This window comes from Balaenoptera acutorostrata, chromosome 19 (assembly GCF_949987535.1).
Source record: "Balaenoptera acutorostrata chromosome 19, mBalAcu1.1, whole genome shotgun sequence".
Taxonomy (NCBI): Eukaryota; Metazoa; Chordata; class Mammalia; order Artiodactyla; family Balaenopteridae; genus Balaenoptera; species Balaenoptera acutorostrata.
This window is the reverse complement of record NC_080082.1, coordinates 15,318,131-15,327,415: the sequence shown is the minus strand read 5'-3', so window position 1 is coordinate 15,327,415 and position 9,285 is coordinate 15,318,131. Positions and strand designations below refer to the sequence as shown.

The following is a 9,285-nucleotide window of genomic DNA, read 5'->3' as shown; positions in this document are numbered from 1 at the left end:
GAGTCTCCTGGCGACCAATCACGCTTAGTCTAAGAGGCGACGCCCCGCCTCTAGTTGGGATGTGGGAAGGAGAAGTTAAAGAGATCGGTCATATTTAATAAGGGCGGAAGTGACCCTAGGGCTTCCGGTCAGAGCCGGGGAAGGTGGGCGGTGACTAGAATAGCCTCTTCTGCTTATTTGAGCGGGGCCTAATGCGAGTTCATCACTGCGCCTGTGCGTTTTCTTTTTCCGTTTCCGTCCCCTTAAAGTGGTCCGCCACAGTTGCTAGGCAACTCTAGCCCGTGGGTTACTTTGGTTTGGGGTCGCCTCCGCCGTTGCGGGAGGAGGAAAGAGCCTCCCCAGTCGGCTTTTTGGAGAAAGGGTGGGGGTTGCCGACATCCCTGAAGTGGAGGAGAGGGAGCTGACGTGTACAAATGAGTAAGTATCGTTTTCCCTGGCAGTTGTGGGCCAGGAGTAGCCCAACCACTGGCATCATTAAAAGTATGTCGGACTTCCCTGGTGGCGCAGTGGTTAAGAATCCGCCAGGCAATGCAGGGGACAGGGGTTTAAGCCCTGGTCCGGGAAGATCCCACATGCGCAGAGCAACTAAGCCCGTGCGCCACAACTACTGAGCCTGCGCTCTAGAGCCCGTACTCCTCAACAAAAGAAGCCACCACCCCAAGGAGAAGCCCACACACCGCAACGAAGAGTAGCCCCTGCTCGCCACAGTTAGAGAAAGCCCTCTCGCAGCAACGAAGACCCAACGCAGCCAAAAATAAATTTAAAAAAAAAGTATGTATGTCGGATATTTGGGGAAATAAAGACGCACACCCCAGTGTAAGTAAAAGTCACTCGTCTGTTCACACGCAGAGATAACCTCTGATGGTCTTTGGGGATATTCATTTCTAGTTATTTTTCTATGTGAATACGTACATGTGTACATGTGTATTATAGTTAGGTTTTGTACAAAAGTGGGATCACGCTTTATATACTGTTGTTTTATAACTTTATAACTTTATAACTTTTTTTTCTTTATCATGAGGATTTTTCAATTATTCATCTCTAACCCGGTATATAATGACAGTGTGCTAGTACGTTGCAGTGGCTATACTATCATTTATTTCCTCAGTCCCCTACTGATGGCTATTTAGGTTGTTTGCAGTTTTTCACCGTTATAAATGTACATTGTTCTTTGTGCATATGTCTATTTATTTACTAGGAATAAATTCTCAGAAGTGGAATTGTTGGTCAAAGAGTATTCAGGTTTCTTTCTAGAAAAGTTTTGCTTCTCTGCATTCCAGCAGGGACTCTGAATGCCTGCCCCTTCACTCACACTCTTGCCGTTATCATTTAATCTTTGCCAAATTAATGGATTTGAAAATATGTCGTTTAACTTGCTTTCCTTTGCTTACTGGTAAAGCTTAACTTTCCCAGTATATTTGTCCATTTTTACCTCTTCTTTTGTGAATTTTCTGTTGGTATCATTTGCTGTGGACATTTTCTTAGGTGTGGTCTCAATTTCCCTCTCCTCTTTCCAACATTTATCCAGTCCCACCCTCTTACACGCTTATCTCCCCACTCCCCGTTGACAGCTTTGCTCTCCCACCACTTCCTCCTCTTTATCAGTAACTTACAGAAGTTGCTGTTTGTTTGAATTCTAGTGGTGGGACAGATCCATCTTCTCTCTGACTTTCCCTTTCGTCAGTAATTTGTTCTGCCACTCCGATTTCAAGAAGTCCCTTCTGGCAATCATCTTCTCTATTTAAAGTATGACCTATTGGGACTTCCCTGGTGGCGCAGTGGTAAAGAATCCACCTGCCAATGCAGGGGACATGGGTTTGAGCCCTGGTCCGGGAAGATTCCACATGCCGCAGAGCAGCTAAGCCCGTGCGCCACAACTACTGAGCCTGCGCTCTAGAGCCCGCGAGCCACAACTACTGAGCCCATGTGCCACAACTACTGAAGCCTGCGCACCTAGAACACGTACTCCGCAACAAGAGAAGCCACCGCAATGAGAAGCCCACGCACCACAACGAAGAGTAGCCCCTGCTCACCTCAACTAGAGAAAGCCCGTGTGCAGCAAGTGACCCAACACAGCCAACAATTAATTAATTAATTTAAAAAAATAAAGTGTGACCCGTTACTGGAACAATTTCATTTCCTATGTGAATTTTTAGTAATTCATATCTTAAAATGTGACTTGTCACCAAAAAAAAGAGAGAGAGAGAAAGAAATCCTCCCTTTTCATAGCATAAGACACATTTGGGACTGAATTCAAAATATTAAGTATCTCAATGGGGTCTCTCATGGATGGATCAAAAGTAAAGCTCCTTGATCATAGAGTTTCTCAATCATAAAAATAGGACTTGTTGCAGTAGAAGGAACACTGGACTAGAAATTTGATGGCGTGGATTCTAGTCCTTTTTTTTGTAGCTAGAAGTGTAACTATGAGCAAACTAGTCTGAAAATGAGAGGTCCCTTCTATCTCAGTATTTTACTATTTGTTTTGTGTGTGTGTGTGGTTTTTACACACTCTTAATTGATCTGTTTGCCATGTGATGAGGTATACTCAGTAAGACATACACCAAGGATCTTTAAACCAGGACTCATAATAATAAAAATGTCCGTCAATAAAAGACTGTTTAAAAGGATGGAATGGGCATGAAATAGTATAGCACTGTGATAAAAAATGTGTGAGTTTTCTACACAGAGATACGTGATGGTCTTCCACCCTTCCTGCTTCTCTAGACCGCTCCGGGACAAGGAGGCTTGTTTGCCTCTGCAACTCGCCTGCCCTCTTTGTTCCAGGTGGAGTCAGCCAGTGGGAGCATTAGCAGATCAGAGAGAGGGTGGGAGGAGAGCATCTGCACCCCTTAACTGCAGGCTGACCTCTTATACAGCAGCCCTCTCCGTCCAGCAATCTCAGCCACACGGTTCTGGTAACTACTCCCTCCCATGGCTCCTTCAGGCCTGCGGGTGAGAACAGTACCCTGTCCCGCTGCTACTAGCCCAGGGTCCTGCACTACACCCTGCTGTTTTCCTATACGTTTCCTTAATGAAAGTCTTCAGATTTGAGGATGTCATCTCTTTCCTGCTGGAACACTGACTGAAAGAATACACTCTCTTTTGAGTAAAAAAGGGAGAAAACGTTGGAACATGTTTGTATTTTCTTGTGAATGCATAACAAAACTCTGGAAGATACATGAGAAACTAATGAAAGTTGTTACCTTGTAACTACTTACAGGGCACTGGGAACTAAGCCAGTTGAGGGGAGACAATATACCTTTCTATATTGTTTCTTTTTAACTGGTGGACTTACTTGCCACCAGTTTGTGCATTTAATGTGTTCCTTTTTGTTGTTACTGTGTTGTATGAAACCTTTTTTCCTCTGGAAAAAAAATATGTATACACATTACCTACTACAAAAATTAAAAATGTTTTAAAATTAGGACTCATGCACTTAATGTCTTTAAACATTTCAACTTTCAGGACTGACAGTGAGGATTGATCTTTGGATTATTTCAGCATGAGCTTCCTGTTACCCAAGCTGAGTAGCAAAAAAGAAGTGGACCAGGCAATAAAAAGTACTGCAGAGAAGGTGCTGGTTCTCAGGTTCGGGAGAGACGAGGATCCTGTCTGTCTGCAACTAGATGATATTGTAAGTGAATTTTTTAAGTAAATGGTTTTTATTAAAAACCTATACATTCTCACTTCCACATCTGCAAAATGAATGAAAGGGAGCAGGCAGGGCCCGGGGATATAGCTGTTCATTTGTTAGCACACTTTCACTAAGAGCCGATCGTGTGCCTGCCCTGAGCTGAACCCCCAAATCTGTGATTGTGCTGAATCTGCCCTGGAAGCCCTTCCCCAGTAGCAGCTGCCGAAGCTCAGTTTCACCAACAATTCAGTGGAAGACCAGGAACATTATTAACAAGAGTCTATGAACATTGTCTTACTCAATGCTCACAGCAGTGGGATAATTGCTATTACTGTTCCCAAGGGGGGAGGTGAATGCCAGGAAGGTCAGGTGACTTCCCACAGGCACAGCACCACTAAATTGCAGAGCTGGGATTTGAACTTTGTTTTCTCTGCCTGCAAATATGCTTTTTGAGTGTGCTGCCTCCAGTGTGTGCCTGATGATAATCTCGGATTTCACATCAAATCTTCACAGTCTGATGAGTAGGAAGGGGAGTATGGGACAGAGTAAGTTTATCCTTGTCTCTGTTTATTGTGGAGAGAGACTTACCCAGGACTAAGACCTCACCCACCATTTCTACTGCTGCCACCCTCAGTGTGGATACAGTGTAAGAAACCCCACTTCTGTGGTTAAAAATGAGGGTGTGATGTGTTAATCTGGGGGGAAGGGGCCACAGCGTTTTACCCTCAACTACAGAGGGTGTGGAATATCACAGAGGTCAAGAGTATAGACTCTGAAGCCAAGCTGTCCGCGTTCAGATCCTAACCTTACTGCGTACAGCCGTGTGACCAGGGGCATATTACCTGCCTGTACCTCGGTTTCCTCGTCTGTGAAATGGTGACTAGCAGTGCATACCTCATAGGAATGTTGTAAGGATTAAAGGAGCCAACAAGTGTAAAGCACTTAGAACACGTAGCACATAACAAGTGCCATGTAAGTGTTTGCTGTTTTTATCATAATTATCATCTATGGGGAGATTGGAAGGAAGAGATGTGGGGGAATTCCATTGTCTGTAGTACCTATTTTCTGAGTTGTTTTGTTTTTTATTTAAGCGAGTATGGATTTTATAAATCCATAAAAAGTTTATAAAAACTTTTTACAATCAAAAATAGAAGAAAAAAAAAAAGAAGCAGAAATATACTCACACAATTTGCCTAGGGCCCTTTCATTACCCTGCCAACAGTGATTCAGACTCTGAATGATAAGGTTACACTGTGTCTAATGTGGAACTCATAGGTTCTTGGCCCGGGAATTTTTTTCAAACAGAAAATTCTGTTCCAGTAAAAAGGTTCACAGAAGAAACGTTGCTGCCCTCAACTTGTAACCCACATCTCTCTCTTCATTTGCAGCTTTCTAAGACCTCTTCTGACTTAAGTAAAATGGCTGCTATATATCTGGTAGACGTGGACCAAACCCCAGTTTATACACACTATTTTGACATCAGTTATATTCCATCTACTGTGTTTTTCTTCAATGGGCAGCATATGAAAGTGGATTATGGGTAAGTTATATTGACATGAAGTTATTATAGTCTTAAAAGTTTCTTTTATCCAGGCAGTTTCAGTAGCTCATCTATTGGCATGTGATGGGGGCTTTGTGAGTCTTATGCTGGTACTGTTTCCTGAGTTGATGCACTCTCTCATTTTTTTATGTGGAACTTTGGTGCAAAATGAGAGTGTTTCCAGTATGAGTGGTGAATTTTAACTTACTAAGTGTGAGAGAATAGTACAGTTTGTGAAGCACTCGCCATCTTTCAGTGTAGAAAATACAGAACAGCTTTTTTAAAAGTTTCCCAGGAATTTTATTTAAAACAAAGTAGGTCATTTGTTCTTAACCTTTTGAAACTCATAGGCTGCATCTATAAAAGAAGTAATCCTTCAGCAAATTAAGACATGCTTTTCTCTTGCCAAGTTTCGTGTCTTCTTTCACTCAGAGAATTTTGAAGTCATTCTTCAACAAAGTCTGTCAAGAATAAGTAACATGAGGGACTTCCCTCGTGGTCCAGTGGTTAAGGCTTCGCCTTCCAACGCAGGGGGTGCAGGTTCGATCCCTGGTCAGGGAGCTAAGATCCCACGTGCCTCGAGGCCAAAAAATCAAAACATAAAACAGAAGCGATATTGCAACAAATTCAGTAAAGACTTTAAAAATGGTCCACATCAAAAAAAAATCTTAAAAAAAAAAATAATAAGTAACATGAAATCTTTAATGCCTTCCCCTCCATCCAGTCGGCATCCCAATACTTATTAATTTTGAATGTATCCATAATAATCCTATCATTTCTTACTGTGGTCAAGGAGTCCACTCGTCTAGATCTGTGTGCCTGCTTTGTCATCATTTATTTGAAAGTGTATTAAATATAATCTGTTTTAAGTGTTTTATAGCTATTTATTTTCCTAGAATACAGTTGATATATGTATTAGTTTGGTGAATATTTTCAGAGGGTGATTTATGATACTACTTACCACCTTAAAACGTATACAATTTTTAACCCAGCAATTGCATTTCCAGGAATTTATCTGAAGGAAAATAGTCATGAAAGTGGCCAGAATTGGCTACATGGATGCTCATTCATCCCACCATTATTTAGAAAACAAAATACTTAGAAGCTAGATGTCCACAGAAGGGTACTAGAAATTAATTTAATATGGTATGGGAGATGCATGTTTAATGACTTTGAAAGAAATACGTTATATGTTCGTTGAAAAAAGCACCTTACAAGATAGTTTACATGATATGATTCCCGTGACTGTGAAAAAAAGAAATGCACACACACACACACACACACACACACACACACACACAAACACAAGCTTGAAAGGGTATATACCAAAATGTGGCCTCTGGCCTCATTTTTTTTTTTTTTCCCCTAAACTGTTTCTACAGTAAACATACTTGATACTTGAAAAGTAAAAAAAAAAAAAAGGTAATATTGCTCCTACCACTCAGAAGTGTAAGTGACTAGAACTCAGAGACAATGACAAGTTAATGTCGTTAATGGACTTTGCACAGCGTCTAGTCAACAACAGCAACAACAAACTAAGCCCATGCTAACACCCAGGGAATACTACTTGATGATGAGTTGAGAAGTGGTTAAATAGGTTTTGAAGCAGAAGCTTTGCACCTGGTAGGGCTTACATGCTCTCCCAGCGGCCCACAGCACTGGTTTTAGTCGTATATCAAATGGGCCCTGTAATCGCAAAGGGAAAATCAGTGTCAGGCTTTGTGTCTAAAGGCTCCCTGATCAGAAGAAAATAACAGAGCTGCTGTTTATTTTGTTTATCCTGAAGGTCTGACAAGTAATTATGAAAAGTTTTGAGCGAGGTTGTTTCTCTCCTATGCTATTTAGGTCTCCAGATCACACTAAGTTCGTGGGAAGTTTCAAAACCAAACAAGACTTCATAGATTTGATTGAAGTAATTTATCGAGGCGCAATGAGGGGAAAACTTATTGTTCAAAGTCCTATTGATCCCAAGAATATTCCCAAATATGACCTCCTCTATCAAGACATTTAGCACTTTCACTGCTGTCAAAGTTGAAGAGACAGGCCCATCGTGAAACAGTGCCTGGCGTCAGCTGTGCTGTTTTTCTGGGGTCTTTCGGAAACGTGGTCAGCATCCCGGCGGAGAAGAGGTTTGACGTGTACAGAAAATACCGGCCCCCAGGTAGAAGACCGCACTGGTGCTGTGACAATTTGGAATGCCCAAGTGTCTACTCCCTGCAGACCTCAGAGCAGTCAAGTCAGCCGTGGTCAATTTCCCCAGTGTGGTTATTTTAATTTCTCTTTATAGTATAGTTTTCTTTATTCTTTAAGATAATACAGAATCCTTCTAAACCTTGGCTAGTACAATTTGATTTAACTATGTTTATTTGATACACAAGTAAAATAGAAAGTCAATTCCCATAAGAGCAAAAATACATCTTTTCTACCCTATGTGTACACACCCACCCCTTCCATCTTCCTCAGCCTCGCCACTCCTCCACTCGTGTATTTATCTCGTGCTCACCTATTATCCCAGTTCTTTTGGAATAAATCATTCTTTACTGAGAGCAGGCAAGTTTGTTTTATCTTCGAGCCTTTCTGACTCAGACTTTTAAAGGTATCCTGGCTTGCTCATTTTATCAGCTTTTCTATTATTAAGTTGCCCAAGAAGTGAGAACTTGAACCTTTACCATCCAGCACCCAATTTGAGCTAAACAAAGAATTAACTACCCTTAGTAAGTAGGAGCTGATCTCTCCCAGAGCTCCATCTCTTTCTGAGGAGAAAACTGTACTTCAAGGACTCAAGACTGGAAAGAGATCTCAGAATCACTAGAAAGAAGTATCATGTTTATAGGACTTGCCTGTGTTAATAACTTTATGAGGAACTCTCCCAGGGTCCTCTGGCACAGCCTGCCACCACGTGGGCAAGTTCCTGCTCCTCTCACAACCTCGTGGGGCTAAGGGTACTGACTTTCTAGAATAAGAGAATAGATGCAGAGCCAGAGGGCAGTGTGCCAGGCAGCACGTGACCTGCTTGGCAGCCTTTTGCCACCTTGATGACAGCAACCCAGTTCTGTGCAGGGCAGCACTGTCACTGCAAGTCGGTCCCCCTTTGCCAGGTGCTTCCTGCCCAAGCCTTCTCTGACAAGTGTGGCATCGAAGGAAGGCTGCTGGGCACCTTTGTGGCCTTCATTGATAAAGGAGAGAGCCACTCCAGGAAGGAGACAACAAAACCCTTTCACTACCACCTCCGTCTTCTCCTGGCCCCCACTTCTTGCTTTCGTGGTGATCGTGCTGCATGGAACTGCAGCAGCTGTCTTAGGAGCACCAGGCAACCAGCACTGGGCTGAAAAATGAACACGCTGAGAAGAACGGTGAAAAGAGCCTGGGTCCCTGAGAACGATACTGAGCTACTGAGTGCACTCCAGACATGCCTCCCTTAAGACTTCTATGAAAGAATAAAATGTCTTCGCTGCCTGTCACTGTTCATTGGATTTTCTGTCCCTCATAGCCTAAGTCACACAGCATTTGAGGTGCGGGAAGTGCTCAGATAACAGCAAAACCTCAGAACTTTCATGTGTAAGATTCTCATGTCTTCTCTCCTCCTGAGGGCTTTAGGGAGTGTTTCTCTGAAGTCCTGGTTTGTGTTTTTGTTCCCATCTTGGCTGCTGTCCGTTCCACGAGTGTCTAGCAAGTACATACTGCGTGCCCCGTCCCGTGCCAGGTGCTGCATAAAGACAAGTGGCTCCTGGATGGAAGAAAGGCTGCTTAGAAGAGACAGCGCCTGAGCCCTACAGGAGAGTAGGAGGTCCTCGTGGAGAGAGGGGAGGGCCCCGGGGGAAGAAGGCCCAGGGGCTGGAGACGGCGCGCGTGTTGAGAGGGCTCCACGGAGTCCAGCGTCACTGGGACCCGAGGGGGAGGCCAGGCGGGTGAGAGGCGCCGCTGGGAGGAAGGCAGAGGAGATAAGGGAACTGGGAAAATGCCAGAGGTCTTCTTCTGTGTTCCTCCTGAGGGGTGAGCAGGAGCCCCTTAATCAGATGGCTCGTCAAGAAGACTGGGAGGGCTTATTCTTTACGAAAACTTAGTGCTGAAGGTGCGAGGGGAAGAAATAGGTGCCCCCGAGAGGCAT

The 9,285-nt window shown here is 43.5% G+C and overlaps 1 protein-coding gene across 6 annotated transcripts; it reads left to right on the top strand.

The window, feature by feature from the left end:
* Positions 1 to 173: 173 nt before the first annotated feature.
* Positions 174 to 7,727, top strand: TXNL4B (thioredoxin like 4B). Of its 6 annotated transcripts, none has more exons than XM_007198210.2 (4): positions 174 to 417; positions 3,505 to 3,637; positions 5,026 to 5,177; positions 7,023 to 7,727. In XM_007198210.2, the coding sequence occupies exons 2-4, from the start codon at positions 3,506 to 3,508 to the stop codon at positions 7,186 to 7,188; spliced, it is 450 nt and encodes a 149-aa protein (XP_007198272.1). In that variant the 5' UTR covers positions 174 to 417; position 3,505; the 3' UTR covers positions 7,189 to 7,727. The 6 variants fall into 6 exon arrangements, with proteins under 6 accessions (XP_007198272.1, XP_007198269.1, XP_057390132.1 ...); XM_007198207.2 differs by having other exon boundaries at positions 176 to 417; positions 3,469 to 3,637; XM_057534149.1 differs by lacking the exon at positions 174 to 417 and adding an exon at positions 461 to 771.
* Positions 7,728 to 9,285: the final 1,558 nt, after the last annotated feature.

What these genes read in the sequence shown, in the direction of transcription:
- TXNL4B (XM_007198210.2), top strand. Translation starts at nt 3,506, where the DNA reads ATGAGCTTCCTGTTACCCAAGCTGAGTAGCAAAAAAGAAGTGGACCAG. An exon ending in GTCTGCAACTAGATGATATT is followed by an intron (nt 3,638 to 5,025) that starts GTAAGTGAATTT and finishes CTTCATTTGCAG; the next exon opens with CTTTCTAAGACCTCTTCTGA. An exon ending in CATATGAAAGTGGATTATGG is followed by an intron (nt 5,178 to 7,022) that starts GTAAGTTATATT and finishes TATGCTATTTAG; the next exon opens with GTCTCCAGATCACACTAAGT.